Source organism: Asterias amurensis, chromosome 7, assembly GCF_032118995.1.
Source record: "Asterias amurensis chromosome 7, ASM3211899v1".
In the NCBI taxonomy this organism is placed as follows: domain Eukaryota; kingdom Metazoa; phylum Echinodermata; class Asteroidea; order Forcipulatida; family Asteriidae; genus Asterias; species Asterias amurensis.
The window spans coordinates 13,157,662-13,176,123 of record NC_092654.1 but is presented as its reverse complement, the minus strand read 5'-3'; the positions used below and the strand labels follow the sequence as shown (position 1 = coordinate 13,176,123).

At 39.1% G+C, this 18,462-nt stretch overlaps 1 protein-coding gene across 1 annotated transcript in view; it reads left to right on the top strand.

Annotated features, from left to right (window-relative positions):
* Positions 1-11,530: 11,530 nt before the first annotated feature.
* The window catches only part of LOC139939568 (fibronectin-like), a 35,993-nt gene continuing 29,061 nt past the window's right edge, over positions 11,531-18,462 (top strand). The window contains exon 1 of the mRNA XM_071935567.1: positions 11,531-11,695. Coding sequence (XP_071791668.1) covers positions 11,603-11,695 — 93 coding nt within the window. The 5' untranslated portion in view covers positions 11,531-11,602. The remainder of the gene's footprint in view (positions 11,696-18,462) is intronic.

Sequence of the window (18,462 nt, the reverse complement as noted above, 5' to 3'; positions counted from 1 at the left end):
CACAAAAAGCCGATAAATTGTTTTGTTGAATGGTTTTAAAATAAATCTGAGCCGAACTCTTCAATAACTCTGAAATTAAACATGCTAGAGACACGGAGTCATTGTACCCGACTCTACCTGGCATATCCCTGCATCCGAATTGTAAAAGTTTTATGGCGGTTTGGACAATAGTTCTTGATAGCGGAAAAAAAGAAGTAATTGGGAATTAGAGCTGTTCTCAACAGCCTCCCAAAAGGGATTTTTGTGCACAGAGCTGTTCAATAAAAGATCACAGATTCATTAAGGTCATTTCGACTCCAGACTAATGCCTAATCTCTACAAGTTTACCGCGTCATCGGTTGGCCATACGTACACCCGATTTATTCCGGGACGAATTTTGTCGTTTTCCTTTGTAAATATGCTAAGTTACTGGTTGAAATGGAGCGATAACAATCCTGTACATCTCTGTGATCAGACACAAGGGCTTGGCCACAAAACATCGGTATTTCTCATTCTTCAAAGGTACTGTGCCATCTATATAGCCAAAGGAATGTGAAACGTGAAGTGTTTAACTCTAACTGGTACAATAGATTGCATAATGGCTATAGAACTCATTCTGGACAAAAGACTAAGCTCAAGACATACCGTATCTTCAAACCCAGTTTGAGTTTGAGTTATATTTACGTTGTGTTAATTATAATATCGCCATTCTTTGGCCCAATTCAGATGCTCTTCACACAAGCTACTTATTGAACTATAGGGAGGTTTATTGGGTTAGGGTCAAGCCAAATAATTGGGAAAGTTTCCATATGGCGCCACCACTTATTAATTTGAAGTGAAATGATATAGTATCTAATTTACCTCAATGATATCCCTTTTTGTAAAAACGAGTGAAAAAGTGGTGGCGCCATGTGGAAGGTTATCTAAAGAATTTGCCCGCATTGTCATGTTGATGTTGAAACAGAAATCCAATTTTTGCTTGAAATTGCCCATTAAACAACGACCTTATGAATATTATGTTGGCTTATGTTACTAATAAATACAAAGACTTTTAAATTCTTGGTAGGGAAGATGGAAGTAAGTTGTTTTTTTATGGACACTCCTGATGAAGCTATAGTTCATTGCGTTGCAAAGTATGTCTTTTTATTTACCGTTTAAAGAGAAAATCAAAATCTCCCCACAAATTAAGGACATTTATTGCATGGTACACACGACATGTGGTGATTAATGGGGAATAAAAAAGCCCGGCCTTAAAATAACTTTCAGCTGTACTTTTGAATCATTCTCGAACTAAAAATGCTAGAGAGGGGCAGTTTGTACCTGCGTCATCATGACATATCCCTGCATTCAAATTTCAACGTTTTAGAGCGTTTTCCACACTTCTTGATACCGAAAATTAAAAGTAGGCGGCTGTGCTCTGAAACGAACTCAACAAGCCTCCCTACCGGATTTTTGTGTACAGAGAAAATCAAAAGTAAAACGGGCCAATTTGACCCAAAATCATTGCTCAATCTAGACAAGTTTAGCACCATTGGATGGACAATTTGCAAGGGCTTTCCTGTCGAACAAACATTTTGTACTAATTTAATGATTTGAAAATTTTCTAAGCGGGGCCAGCAGCCAGGAAGTAGACCTATACTACTCCAAAGCTGTATGCATGGGCTATACACAAAAAGCCGATAAATTTTTTTGTTGAATGGTTTTAAAATAAATCTGAGCCGAACTCTTCAATAACTCTGAAATTAAACATGCTAGAGACACGGAGTCATTGTACCCGACTCTACCTGGCATATCCCTGCATCCGAATTGTAAAAGTTTTATGGCGGCTTGCACAACAGTTCTTGATAGCGGAAAAAAAACAAGTGGGAATCAGAACTGTGCTCAACAGCCTCCCAAAAGGGATTTTTGTGCACAGAGCTGTTCAATAAAAGATCACAGATTCATTAAGGTCATTTCGACTCCAGACTAAAGCCCAATCTCTACAAGTTTACCGCGTCATCGGTTGGCCATACGTACACCCGATTTATTCCCGGACGAATTTTGTCGTTTTCCTTTGTAAATATGCTAAGTTACTGGTTGAAATGGGGTGAAAACAATCCTGTACATTCTCTGTGATCAGACACAAGGGCTTGGCCAAAAAACATCGGTATTTCTCATTCGTCAAAGGTACTGTGCCATCTATATAGCCAAAGGAATGTGAAACGTGAAGTGTTTAACTCTAACTGGTACAATAGATTGCATAATGGCTATAGAACTCATTCTGGACAAAAGACTAAGCTCGGGACATACCGTATCTTCAAACCCAGTTTGAGTTTGAGTTATATTTACGTTGTGTTAATTATAATATCGCCATTCTTTGGCCCAAGGGAAAGTTTCCGTATGGCGCCACCAATTATTAATTTGATATGAAATGATATAGTGTCTAATTTACCTCAATGATATCCCTTTTTGTAAAAATGAGTGAAAAAGTGGTGGCGCCATATGGAAAGTTGTCCTAATGGCCGACCGTGTTAGTTCGTCAAGTAATAGAAAAACCACGCAAATGTGTTTGGATTATTGTATTCTACTTTTAAAACATCTTTCTAAACCATTTGCATTTTATAACAAACTGTTACACACGCTTTTCAAAGACCAACTCAACCGATCCAAGGCAACATGTTCCTTTCACACTCCTTTCCTTATGACTTCTTCACTAGTTGTTATTTATTGTTACAATATTACCCTCCCCGTTTCGGAATAAAATAAAATATATTTAAAAACAATCAACTTAGAGTATATTATGGACAGGCCGGGGGGTACGGCTTACAACAGCTTACCACTTGCTGAGTTAGACACGTCCTGCCGTGTTCAGACGCTATCACTCGGCGCTCAAAATGGCGGCAATCTTCACTGTTTCAGCTCTCCTTCAGACGCATTTCCTGATCGTATATCCATGCATGTTCTGCATCAGTCCATAGACAAACTTTGGTGGTCATTGCTACCTTCTTGTGACGGATGCTAAGACCTTTGATGAAGCTGAACAGTATACTGACAGAGTTTGTCACGCCTTGGCAGACCACTCCCAACTGGCGTATGAGCCAAGAGAAAAATGGCGGTAAAAGGGTCTTGTGTGGAGATGCGTTCTGGCCCCTTGTGGAATGAAACGCATTGCACCGGGGTGTTGAGATTCATGTGTTAATGACCTGAAACATTTCAAGCATACTCTGTTTATTCAAGATGAGCACAACTCGTCAAAAGTCATCGGGAAAGTAAATGAACAAATATAGACGTGAATGAAATGTAATAATTGTACCTGTTTGTAACCTGGTGGGGGGACAAAACTAAGAACTCGTTGTAAGTGCTGAAATTAAAGGCAATGAACACTGTTGGTAATTACTCAAAATAATAATTAGCATAAAACCTTTCTTGGTAATGAGTTTTGGGGAGAGGTTGACAGTATAACACAATGTGAGAAACAGCTCCCTCAGAAGTAACGTAGTTTTCAAGAAAGAATTAATTTTCCAAGAATTCGATTAAAGGCACCGGGGTGGATTTCACAAGGCCAGTCCTATGTTAGGACCAGTAACTCATCCTAACTTAGGACTAGTCCCATCCCTTAGCATTGCCTAGGACTAGTCCTAAGTTATGACCATGGGCGTCAATCAGGGGGGACAGGGGGACAAGTCCCCCCCCCCCACCTTTTGGAGGGTGGGGGACACAATATCAAACGTCCCCCACCTTTTTGATCACCTTTGTCATGAAGCCCAATTTTGCCCTGTGTAAGAAGAAACCCGGTGTCCCTATATGGGCATTAATCCTGTGGGTCAAGGATGACACAATTTTATGAAGGGTGGGGGACACTAGATCAAATGTCCCCCCTCAAAATTGGCCCTAGATTGCACCCCAGAGCATCTTAAATGCAAAATTTCCCCGGGCCCTTAATCGGGCCTACACCTCACGACGTAAAGGCTTCCCACGCGCATGGTCCATCGTTGACAGATTTGCACCTCCCCCCTGAAAGAGTGGAAGGAACGTGAACCCATCCCCATTTACGAAGGGTGGGGACACAGTATCAACTGTTCCCCGTGTCTTTTGACCACCTTTATCATGAAACTCATGTTTTGCACCGTGGAACTGTGGAGCACTGGAACACAATATTCCCATTGTTCTGTTTCGTTTGCCATTTGGCCGCTTAATGGCCTATAGATTGCACCACAGAGCATCTAAAAATGCACAATTTTCCCGGGCCCTTAAGCGTGTAAAGGTTTCGAATTCGCGTGCTCACTCTTTGGCAGATTTGTTCCATTCTGTAAACCTCTTATTGGCCTAAGATTGCACCACAGAGCAACTAGAATGCAAAATTTTCCTGGGCACATAAGCGGGCCCGGACCCATGCCGTAAGGTTTCACACTTGCGTGCTCACTCTTTGACAGTATTCCTCCCCCCCCCCCCAAAAAAAAAAAAAAAGACTTGGTTCAAAGACCCGCACTTGAAGATGCTGTCAACCCAAAAGGTTCTACTGCTGCTCACATTTTACAGATGTTCTGTTCCATTCTGTAAACCTCTTATTGGCCTAAAGATTGCACCACAGAGCATCTAGAATTCACAATTTTCCAGGGCCCTTAAGCGGGCCCGGACCCATGCCGTAAAGGTTTCACACTCAGGTGCTCACTCTCTCACAGATTTTCCCCCTAAAACAAGGTTCATAGATCCGCACTTGAAGATACTGTTAACTCAAAAGGTTCTACTGCTGCTCACATTTTACAAATGTTCTATGCCATTCTGTATGCCTCTTATTGCACCTCAGAGCATCTAGAATGAAAAAATTTTCCCGACCCTTTAGGCCCGGACCCAAGGCCGTAAAAGGCTTCTTGATCCGCTTTATAGCAGGCTCCCTCTTTAATACCCACCAGGGATGAACTGCCGTCTGAGCATTAGGTACAATAACCATGATAGCAAAAATAGGTGCATCATAGCTTGAAATAGGCATTAAATCTGAGAGGGGGAACATCACCCCTCAGACTCCACTGCAGCAGAGAGCATCTACGGACTTACAAATTCCCGGGGCCCTTAAGCGGGCCCCGGACCCCACGCCGTAAATGTTATTCCCCCCCCCCCCCCACACACCTTTCAAGACGGCTTGACGCCCCTGGTTATGAGGTTATGACTACCTTGGTGAAATCCACCCATGTACACGTTTGAAATTGTCAAGGACCCGTTTTCTCACTTGGTGTATCCCATCATAAGCATATAATAACAAGCGTGTGAAAATTTGGGCTCAATCGGTCATCGAACTTGCGAAGTTACGAATTTTTGTGCTTTCAGCGTTCTCAAAAACTACGTTATTTCGTTTTCCCACAATGTTTTACACTATCAACAGCTCTCCAATGCTCGATTACCAAATCAGTTTTTAAGTTAATATTTGTTTTAAGAAATTACCAAACGTGTACCCTCCCTTTAAGAGACCTCAAAATTAGATTTTGATTTTGAGGTCTCGAAATCAAGGATCAAAGCACACATCTCTGTGTTATCTCGCAACTCCGACGACCAATCGAGCTCAAGTTTTCACAGTTTTTTTATGCATATGTTGAGATACACCAAGTGAGAACACTGGTCTTTGACAATTACCAAAAGTGTCCAGTGTCTTTCAATAAATTGTAAGAGTAAAAATCGAAGCATGATGTAAAAGTGTCCATCAGTGCACAACTAAGCACAACTAACTAAGTAAGCGCAGAAAAATAGTAAGTTGCCGGACTTTTAGACCGTACGGCAGAGTCTTTCTCGAGGGTCGAGGGTTAATGACGAAGCAACAATCATGAACATGTCACTATTTGTTTTGTTGTCATTTAGCCTTCGAGAAAGATTCTGATGGATCGAAACGTCAGGCCACTCAATATGCTTTTCATTTATAATCAGGTCCTTTCGGTTGGTAAGCAGTTTGCAGCTTACTAGTTTCTCCAATTTTTATAAGCAATGAATGCGTACGATTAGCTTCCCCGGGTCGACCCCGGTCTGCCCCAGGTACGTTCGAATAAGCCTTGACGTCATTCCAGGGGCTCACCCAATTCCCAATTGCATAGAGCTGCTAAGCATGAACATTTGCTTAGCATGAAATTTCTTCCTTGATTAAAACAGGATTACCATCTAATTTCCATTTCTTGCATTTGCTTTTTTTACTGTTGTTTGCCTATCTTGACAATGAAATAAAAGTTTAAATGGGACTGGCCCGAGGTGCATGACGTCGCCACGAGATCGATGGCGAGTGATCGTTCGGGAGCTCTTCTTAGGGGCTCTTCACCCGAATGCGCATCGCATTACGGCAGGGATCGAGCTAATCGAACGCACCTGTATTTGTTGCGATCCCTGACGGGATCGAGCTAATCGAACGCACCTATATTTGTTGGGATCCCGTCAGGGATCGAGCTAATCAAAAGCACCTATATTTGTTGCATTACCAGCCAAAATACCATCTTACAAGTACGACCTGACTGGTACATCCCCATCCTGCTTTATTTTGCTCAAGCAGAAGCAAAACAGGGCCTGGGGTGGGCTGGTTGTCAAACAAGGGAAATTCTTTTTGCCCAAAGATTCATCGATAGTTATCTAGAAAATAAGGGGAACTTGTCTCTATTCTTTAATGGGGTCGTTCACGAAGGGTTGGTTTTTCCTTACAGCTAATTCTTCATCGTACATTCCACACATGTTTCCAAAAGTCTTCAAAGCAACGACATGTTTTATTACAATGCTATAATTTAACCGTTTATCCATATTTGTATCGTTTGGGATCGTCCCCTCCTCTATCGCAAGAAAAGTATTTCCCTTTAAAGCCATATTGGACCCTTTCGGTAAACAGTATTGTCCAAGGCCCACACTTCGTGTATCACAACTTCTATACCAAATAACAAACCTGTGAAAATTTGGGCTTCATCGGTCATCGGAGTCGGGAGAAAATAACGGGAAAACCCACCGTTGTATCCGCGCGTTTCGCCGTGTCATGACATGTGTTTAGAATACATCCGTAATTCTCGTTAACGAGAATTGATATTGTTTTACAGTTTTCTCAAAAAGTAAAGCATTTTATGGTATAATATTTAAAGAGAAGTATTTCGCCACTACCTTCTGTAAACCCTGTAAGTTATTTGTAAATCTGTGATTTTTTTTTTCTGTAACGAAAGGGTCCAATGGCTTTAAAAATAATGTGCTTTGCCCTTCTCAATAGAGATATGCAAATTAGGCCGTGTCCGAAACGACGACTTCGGCTACAGCTACGTCTAGATCAGCGCGTCTACCAGTGTTGAAGAATCTAGCCGATCTAGCCGTAGCTGTAGCCGAAGTTGCCGTTTCGGACACGGCCTTGGCTTCATATGTCTGTTCTGTTATATATCTCCCTTTTATCTAATTACCGTTCTCAAGACTTAGCGTGCGCCCTCTAGTGTCAAGATTGCCAATCCAGGCCAGTAGAGAAAGTTGCAATTCCCCACACACCAAGAAGTTCCTGTTTTAATACCACGTATGACAGGAAATTATGCCTAGCCTATCTTCTTTTCAGGAGCAAATATGACCCAATATTATGTTAGGTGGGGCCAACAATCGAAAAAATCCAAATGGGTATCTCTGAAAGAACAAAAATATTACACCCCCCTTTAAAAATAATATATAAAAAATAATGGGGGGGTCGGGGACCAGCAATGTTACTTTTATGTCAACAATTTAAAAGAACATAAGAGATATAGGGCTTAGTAAAGAATTTGTACAAAATTTAGGCAAAATTGAAAACGTCACGTACGCTAGCAATAGCATTTTTATCTACATTGGGCAAACAAACGAACCAAAAACACCTCAGTATATGGCCTATTTTATATCAATGTCAGGCCATGAATGGACACAAGGGGCATTCTATTTAATTTGGGCCAAGTAGGCTTATCGCAAAAATCAAGCATTCTTAAAAATGTTGGACAAAAAGAAACTGACCAAGGGAGTAGCCTTTTCATCTCTATTGACGAAAAATCAGCCATACTCAAGCATTTTTTTTTTCATAAATAATTTTGTAAATAAACTTCAAAAAAGGCTATTCGCATTGTATGCAAGGCCCCCTTTCTCGAGCACACCACTCCCTTGTTTAAGAAACATAAGCTATTGTCTCCTATGAATATAAATGTATTTCAGCAAGATGTTTTTATGTATAAGTTGTAAACAACCAACTACCTAAATCGTTACTCAATCTTTTTGTTTTTAACAGCACCGTACATGATTACAATACTAGGTCGTCAGCTAAATTTCATGGTCCCCTATTTAGATCAACTCTTTCCCAACACACAATTTCTTTCACTGGACCAAAAAACTGGAATAATCTTGTACCACCAATTACTAATTGCCCCTCAATTAGCTCGTTTAAATACCGACTAAAAACGTTTTTACTAAATTCCCAACATAATTGATCGATTTGCTTTTTCATACTGGTAGTTGGCTTAGCCGTTACTTACTTCCTACCTACTTACTTGTCTATGTTTTCTAATTTGTATTGTTTGTTTAATTGCTGTCCCTTTGTTTACTTCACTTACATGTTCTGCTTCATAGTTATATTTTCATTGTTTAACCATGGTTGAACCTTTGTGTAGCTATCTACCGTAGTGGTATGTATTTATTTATTCGTCTATTTAGTGCTGTATTCCTGTTTTGTTCTGTAATCTTGTAACGGGCACATCCACCACAAGCCTTGGCTTTTAGGATGATGCCTCCATGTGATGTGAATGTGGAAAAAATGTTTTATTGACTGATTGATTGAGGTGAGGGGGCAATTAAAGGGGTTATTCCGGGTTTTTTAACACTTAGTCCAGCACCGTACAGCTTAGGGGCACCCCGCTTCGTTAGTGGAGCGAAGTGAGCTCACTTTAAGTGCGCATGGGAATATTATACAAAGTGCAGTCATCCGGTTAGCAGTTAACATTGCTTTTCATATTTTCCCACAGGCCTACTCCATAGAATAATGTTTGTCATAATGTGTCCTTTAGGCAACATAAACAAAAAGAATTGATCGTCCTTTTTTTGTGCGGATGGGTGAGGGAGGGAGGTTTTTTTTTTTTGTTGTTTTTTTTGACATGCCAAATATGAAATCAAGAATAAAGAAATCATCACAACCACGACAAAACAGAGGGTTTGTGTGTTTTTGATGTTTTCAATGGTTTTGTCAAACAAATTTAAATCCTAGATGATATTTTCTGTAAACCTTTTCAAACAACTAAGCACAGTGTAGCCCAAGTAAACATATTTGAAGAATTGTTCTTGCTTTGCCTACTGAATAAAAATCTTCTTTAAACATCTTTTCAAACCTGTACATTTTGAAAAAAATATCAGCTGAAAAATCTGGGCAGTAAAAGTATAAAGAGATATCCAGACATGTTTTTATGATAACAACAAAAAATGGGGTAGGGGGGTTTTGAACGGTCTGGCGGGGACGATTAACACGTTTTTTTTTGTATGTGGCCTTACGAGTTACTGTTTCGGTGACATGCTCCATAGGTTTTATGACGATGCGACTTCCCTCCCATCCCAAAGACAGAAGAAAATGAATATTATTGGCGACAAATGTTGCCAGCAACGTATCCGTACAACGTATGAGTTAATCCTACTGACTTATAGTAAAAGAGTGAACATTATTTTCACTCGTGTCCGAAATAATTTGCTCTTGTCTTCTCACTTGGTGTATCTCAACATTTGCATAAAATAACAATCCTCATCCAAGTTGCGAGATAATAATGAAAGAAAAAACACCCTTGTCATACGAAGTTGTGTGCTTTCAGATGCTTGATTTCGAGACCTCAAATTCTAAACTTGATGTCTCGAAATAAAATACGTGGAAAATTACTTCTTTCTCGAAAACTACGTCACTTCAGAGGGAGCCGTTTCTCAAAATGTCCACTGCCTTTAAAACATAATAATGTAATTCAAATGTTGTCTGACTATATTATGTAGTCTCATCCAGAACTAAACCACGGTGGGCATACGATTTTAAACACAATATGGTTTTTAGTCACGTAGAGCTTTCAAAATGTCAAACAATTTAAGTACTATAATGGGTAAACAATATTTTAATAACCCTACTTACACAAAATTATTTACAATGTTACCCATCATCATTCACGGGTTTACTGCATGTATCAGTGATGTGTCGTTATCGACCGTGCGTAACTTTTCAACAGCAACACGAGAAATGCGAGGAATGCACAACTTTTGTAAAGTTTTCTATATATTTTTATAATGGTTTTCAATGAACCCAGAAGTCGTATTATATGGGCACATGAGAATAAAAGGGACAAGGTATCTTCGATTATCACTCCTGAAATTAATGGCAATACAACTATTTGGTTAGACGAAGTTCAACAGCTTTGTACTTTTTAAAGCAATTTGATAATCGTTTTACTTCGAAGCAATGTCGTTTTTGAAAAAGATCAGTTGTATCTCCCAAAATATTAAAGGCAGTGGACACTATTGGTAATGGTAATTACTCAAAATAATAATTAGCACATAACCTAAATTGGTTACTAGTAATGGGGAGAGGTTGATAGAATAGTGAAAACGGCTCCTTCAAGAAGTGACGTAGTTTCGAGAAAGAAGTAATTTTCCACGAATTTGATTTCGAGAACTAAAGTTTAGAATTTGATGTATCGAAATCAAGCATTGTGACAAGGGTGTTTTTTCTTTCATTATTATCTCGTAACTTCGACGACCGATTCAGCTCAAATTTTCACATGCTTGTTATGTTACGCATTATGTTGAGATACATCAACTGTGAAGACTAGTCTTTGACAATAATTACCAATAGTGCCCAATGTCTTTAAGTTGAAAAACGTTACTGCCAGATACGTTTTATTCAGTGTCAGGTTGAGTTCAACGACATCCCCACGACGCAACCATGCACCTTTTGAAACGATATTTTCACAGACATCGACATTAAGGATTAGAACAATCGAACGGTTAAACAATAAACAGTTTCCTTTAAAAGACATTTCGATTCATTTTCGCCTGAGCCATGGGGGGCATGCAAGCCTGTTCGAATTTTATTCTACGAAGGCCGACATGACTTTCACTTTAAAGTATTCAACAGACTTCTTTCTTTTGGGCACATTATAATAATTTAACTGGTTCTTACTCATGCTCCTATACAGCAGTAAGTTGTTGTCCCACATTTTCCCACTGTATAGAAATGTATTGTTATCAAAAAAGAGACCTGTTGTGCACTGTATATCTACTCATGCATGGTGAAGGCTACACCCTTTTGAGAAGCGAGATATATTTCTAAAGCGGGGGTAAACAGTCCGTGTAAACTTGCCTTTGTGGGGAAAAAAAAGAAAAAAAAAGAAAGGAGACTGGAAAACGGGTTTGCACAAACACGCAGTAAGGTTATTTTCCATTATGGGCGTTTTCCTGATAAGGACAACACGCATGATTTTTGTTTCGTTGCAAAGTTGCATGAAATTGTTCTAAACGGAGGGAAAAAACAAAGCTGACAAGAGTGAAAAAACAAAGGCGATCATTTTTGATCCATTTCTATTTTCGAGGAGGAAAACAAACTCTGTCAAGTTGAAGTGAATTGAACACACTTGAAACCGTTTAGCGGTGAAGGTTGCCGTGCCGTTTTCCCGTCATGGCGACCGGTAGATCACCGGTGGGGACCACGGCCACAAAATTCAAGATCTTTCTTGGAATATCTTTGTTTCTTGCCGCACACATGCTCAAGGTAAGTACACAGCTAACTGGTAATAATTATTTTATACCAAAAACATCTAGACAAACAAACAAGCAACAAGCAATCACTCGTGTTTGGCCGTGTAAAATTTGTTTAAAAAGTATTTAGTAATAAAAGTAACCACTATAAAATTAACGGTTTATTAGAAGAAACAATGTGTGGTGAACCATTAGCTTGAAAAAAACATCCTTTTTTGGAGAAGTAAGGTTCTAAAAACAACCACAATTTCAACGTTTCTAACATACTATGCTTGTATTATTATTCAAGAGAACTGAAGACGAGCAAAGTGTACTACTCGAAACGTCGATACAGAAAAGACTATGTTTTTAGAGTCAACACTCCTTCCAAAGTTATTTTACACAATGCATGTACCCGCAAGTTTATCTATATTATAAAGCCTATCCCTTCGTGTTCCCATCCCATTTATTCGTACAAGAGATACACGCGTAACTTTGCTTTGTTTTATGTCTTGTTTTCGGGGGTTTTCAGATTGCGTTGCATTTGGGCATCGGTTTTATTATTTATTTTGTGCCTCCGAAGCCGCCACAGCGATAGAACTTCGATCATGGCTTTTGGAAACCGAAAACCTAACTATATAATAACATGAATTTATATAGCGCTTAATACCAGGTTTCTAGGCTGGTAGGAAAAACACAAACACGAAGCTGCTCGAAAACAAAAATAGCTACTATTGAAAATAACAATTACTGCTCTCAAAGGTTAACATTTTCTTAAAAACAAAATAGGTCGTGACACTTACGGGTTTCGTTGACAAATAAAGAATTTCGTAAGATTCCGCACATTATCTGACACTGTCTTGTATAGCCTATAGCAAGTAGGCACAACATGGAACTTGTTAAAACATATTAAAATTGTTGTTTATATTTATTAGAAGAACATAAAATTAGCCTTCGAAAAAGATTCCGGCTATAAGGCGAAACGTCACTGTTTGTTTATTTTTTGCAAGGAAAAAAAACATGAAACTTACATCGAATTATTATGTCTGATTAATGTTAATGGATTGACATTTCTGGGTGAAGGATTCGGATCACTGCCCTAGAGTGTCATTGATTAATGTATTACACAGGATTTGTAAGGATAAATTTTAACATCCGGGTCTAACTTACTGGGTCTGAATACTGTAAAAAGTTCATACTAGACTATTTTTTATTTTATTTTTTGTGTGAAATAAAACCTTCTGAAAGAATGAGTTGGGGTGGTTCTGAAAAGAACCGTTGGTTTCAACTCGACGTTTCGATCAGTCATGCCCTGATCGTCATCTTGAGAGAAATAATCATTGCATGTTGTTCCGCAGACTTTTCCATATCGTATTCCCACTTTGCAGAGTTTCAAATCCTACTTCTATGTACTCTCTAAAATGTAAACGAGTTTAAAACACCACCCTTCGAGTGGTCCGTCATATGGCTCTTTAAAAAAGAGTGGTGGTTAATTCACTCCAGGGCAGAGTGAAAATCACTTAAAAAGATGCAAACTTCAAAAAGAGTGGAAGAACATTCGAAAAATTTGTCCCCCATGGCTCTTCAAAGAGTGCTTTTTCACTCTATTGCATTTAGAGAGTACAACTGCCTAACTCCAGATTTTTACTTAAAAATTGCCACACGCATTGTGTTTTTTGCGGAAAATAATATACGCTTACATTGGCCTTTCCATTTACACCGTCGCACACAACAAAAACAAAACTATTTCGTATTGTCATCAAAATATTAATAAAGGCCGGTTACGCCCAATGGATAGTGGGGTATGTGTGGCTCCCCAATGCTGCATGTAAACCGTAGCCTATGGAGAGTCACACACTATATAGGCGCGGTGCATAGTTCGGTTTATTATGCCAAGGTTATCATAACTATTTAATAACAATCATATACAAATAATGCCAATTCATGGAGTCTTGATGTTATGGGGACATTTTGGCCTATTTTTGGTCCCGTCGCCCACCGACCATTTTTTTTTTATTGACATTATTGTCTCAAATGTATTTGGCAATCTATTGCAATATTAGTCCTTTTTTATTGAAACTATTTGCTTGTCTTTTGCATACAAATCAAAATGTGATTGACACTATATTATGTGCACAACATTCGGTGATTTTTCGTACAAATAATTTCGTTAACAAAGTAATTAATCTACTAGCAATTAAAACAAGACTTGAGTTGTGAATGTTTGTTGTTGTTTTTGTTTGAAGCAGTGTTCCACTCAGGGACCTCCATGTTCAGAGGAATTTGTGAACACAAGAATAACATAGACCTAAAAGTGTTTACATCTTATTAAAAAAGTCACCATTTTGCCGATCAACAAACCCTAACAACGCTTCGATAAGTATCTTAATGCGAGTATTAATAACAATGAAGTATTTGTCACTGACCAGCCTTGACCAGACTCTTGACTAGAGTCTTGACCGGCCCTCTCCTTTATGTTCACGTTAAAGACACCACTTTGCGTCCACCGAGGCGTTTATACAAAATAATGACCTTCGTTTGGTTATAGACGTCATGTATTTTTCTGTGGCAGGAATGCGCATTGCCCACAAAGCATTTAACGGCAAGGCTCTCCACACTATCTCAGAACTAATTCAAGTGTATACTTCGTCAAGGAATCTTCGATCAAGTTCCGTACTTCTCCTCAATGGACCCAAGTCGTCTTTCCTGGGGGTCGTGTATTTTTATTCAGTTGTGGCACGGAACTCTCTATAGTCTTATCTCGTCTTTTATACTACAACATTCAAATCTCTAGTAAGAGATTTGAAGATATTTGAATTTTGTGGTACAGTTTTTCTAAAAACTTATCTATTTAATATTGTCACAGGTGTTCAAGGGCTAATTGGTTGTGTCTGCTCTCTTTCGTTTTGTGCGCATTATAAAATGCAAGTCTTCAATGTTATCTATTAGGGTGCTAAAGAAACCGTTTGGAAAAGCTCACACATTTTTTTGAATCCCTCACTATACGATGTCACCACTATACACTAGTTACCTTTTCAACTTCAACATTTTAAAGAACACCATAATATATTTTTAGGCACATAGTTATTAGATATTCAGGGTGTCGCTTGATGTTCACAGTTTCCGAATATTATTAAGTTCAAAAAAGTTCATAAAAGTGTTCAATGGAGGGCATAGCCGGAGGGCACATTCACTCGTAGTCATTCACACTGTGCAGTGATCCGATTAGGTTTAACCTGCGATATCACAAAGTGGTTTGTGTGGGAATTCAAAGAACAATGCATAACTTGTGTGCAAAACTGCTATTAAAAAAACTCGGCAGCCATTACTAAGCCTAAGCTACTTTGAAATTACAACACTATAGTGTGGGGGAAGGGCGGATGGGATTCGTATTATACACCCTTCCTTTTGGACCGGGTTGACACAGAATGAGTGAAAATCCACTCGTTTGGTCCGCCATTGCAAAGAGTTATTCTGGCGGACCACTATTTTTAGAGTTAAAGACGGGTATTTTTTAAACTCGATGTTTAGTTCCAAGCTCAACAATAGAGTGCCACAGATTGACTTTCACTCTCAAAAGAGCGAAATGCCACCACTCGGACGAGAGAGTGAAATTTTCACTATTTTACATTAAGAGAGCATGCACTAATGTATTTCTATTCCACACAGATAGAGACATTTTTTTATACATTTATATATTGACTCCTAAAATTACCCAAACAAAATTATGAAGACGATGACGTTTATCCCACACACGGCACCACACCCTTTTGGGATGCCAGTTGGCCACTACAAAGTATGCATTAAAAAGTTTGCCCTAATATCGTTATCTCTCGGTCCAATGACTCAAAAATCTTTATGATGGCGCTTTATAAAAGCCCAGTGTTATTATTATTTTTCTACTATGATATTGATGACGTTGATCCCACCGAGTGACGCCCCTCCCTTTTGGGATGGCCCACTGCACATACATTGAACAGTTGCACTAATGTTATTTCTTCGTGGTCCAACAAACAGATACATTTGACTCCCAAATAATTGCACAAACAAAATTATATAATGATGATGACGTTACTCTGGTTCAGTACAGATCCTGTGTAAACAACTTTCACTAACGAAATGGAATGAAGCGATCAACATCCTATCTCAAAAAGAATGCGCTCATTCATTTACAAATCAATTAAACATCAAACAAAGTATTGTTATCGTCGCCGAAAATTCACATGGTCCTTTTGGCGGGCTATCCATGCTCATCCATCACTGCAATAATGACGCTTGTGCGCCCGCGCCTTTGCCAAAAGTTCCCATTGGTCTGCCTAGAGTGGTTCCCTGTTTTACGGATAGGTATTTAAAGGCAGTGGACACTATTGGTAATAACTCAAAATAATTATTAGCATAAAACTTTACTTGGTAATGAGTAATGGGGAGAGGTTGATGGTACAAAACATTGTGAGAAACGGCTCCCTCTGAAGTGACATAGTTTTCGAGAAAGAAGTATTTTTCCACGAATTTGATTTCGAGACTAGACCTCAAGTTTAGAATTTGAGGTCTCGAAATCAAAGCACACAACTTAGTGCGACAAGGGTGTTTTTTCATTCATTATTATCTCGCAACGACCGATTGAGCTCAAATTTTCACAGGTTTATTATTTTACGTATATGTTGAGATACACCAAGTGAGAAGACTGGTCTTTGACAGTTACCAATAGTGTCCACTGTCTTTAAAAAAAAACACAATAAAAAACATAGTTAATGACCTGACATTTCGACCCCAGCAGGTTCTTTCTCGAAGGCTAAACCCCTTTCGCCAATGAAGAAAGACTCTACTATAGACCTTTATCACGGTGTGGTCATCTTGAATTTACTCCACTCCAATTTGTTGTAACCAAACTGAGGCTGGACTAAATAATAGTCTGGTGCCATGCGCAATGAATTTTAGCATTCATTACTGTTATTGGAAACAGGGGACATGACCAAGATAGTGACAGCGTGATACAGGTCTATAGGGTCGAGACTTCAGACCAACTATTTTTTGCGTTTATACCATCGGTCGTTTTGGTTGGAAAGTTGTTTGCAGAACAGCTTTTCATTCTTTTATTTAAAACGACAAATCGCGGCATCAGCCGAATTACAGGTAAATTTACAGTAGATTTTTAATCATTTTAAGAAGGCACAATGGAAGATATAAGTTACAGGAATGAATTAAAGCAAGCTTTAGAGAAATGCAGCAAAATCAATATTGTTACAATTTACGGATACTGTAAGAGGAAACACAAATAAACTCAGGCGTTTTGATTTTCTGCCTTAGATTTTTAGATACCATTGATAACATTTAGGCTTTAAACTTGGCACTATTTGCTTCGGAATGGGAAGAATGCCTCAAGGAAACTGGCCTCGAGTCGGTTTGGAGGGAAAAAAACCATCGGGGGTAATTTTTCTAGGGTAATAAATATAAACAGGCCTAAGCTAAAATTCTAAACAGCTGACCCACCAAAAATTGAAAAGAAATGTGAAGTTTATTTGTCTGAAAATATATGTTATTGGATTTCAAGAGGCCGAGAAACTTAAATATTTGTTTTGGTATGTTTTAATATTAGCATGCAATGGGAGTTTTATTTAGTGTGGTGCATGCACCCATCACACACAACAAGTAGCGTAGCTGTTCGTATTATTATTGTTTGGTGTATAGTGCGCCCTCTGTTGCTAACTTACAAAGTACGAGGAAGTTTTGACAGACAACACACGTGCGCACGCACAATCGATTTGCAGACGACAGCCAGCGGTACAAACAAAAATGGCATCTATCTTCTTAAAAATGTTGTTCAAAATATGGTCGCCTTGCCCTCATTGAAAGTGGGAGTGGAGCGGAAGGTGGTTGGTGCCAGGGGTGCCAGTACTGGAAATCGTTATGTTGTAGTTTGGTAAGGTACCTGTGCTTTTTCTCGTATTTTGGGTCTTAATATTAAGTTTAAAAAAAAATTACGGCCAATGCCCAAATGGCCAATGCAATGGTTATTAATATTATGACTGAAGTGAATGGACTGATGGACTATGGGGGAATGAGTGAGAAATTGCGGTCGGACATCTTCTTCGAAAAATGCTGGATCTTCGGAGTATCAGCACGCTCATATTTTCGGCTCTACAATAACACTACTGCTGGCATGTTCTACCTTTATTCATTCGGTTGTCAGGCTCATAACATTAAAAACTCATATAAATATTGTATTTTGTAGTTGTACACCCTCCTTAAAATTAAAAGTTTTGTTTCTAAACTAATACTTCTAAATCTACTCCTCGGAGCCACAGCACGCAGGCCTGATACTTCACGGAGGCATCGAAGGCGATTGCCTCCGTGTCCCCTGGTAATTGCCTTGGTGCCCTTGAAATGCTCTAGTAGAAATTTGCAATTTCATCATAGGGTGCCCTTTACCAAGAAGAAAATGCCTTGGTGCCCTTGTCCTTTCAAAAGCGAAGCATACAGCCCTGAGCACGTGTTAGCCTACTCCTAGCTAGAACTATGAGATTCGTAGGGCTACTCTGTAACTATCTGACTGTAGCCCCGCATCAGATATATTATAAAGTAGGGGCTGTATTAGCCCCACCTTGTTGAGCTGTAAATGGCTCCACTTTTAACATCGGTCTCATCACTGTCGCCATCACAATGTAATGGCGACAGTGACAAGACCGATGTTAAACATCGGTCTCATCACTGTCGCCATTACAATGTAGGGCGACAGTGACAAGACCGATGTTAAAAGCGGAGCCATTAATGGCAACAGTGATGAGACCAATGTTAAAAGCG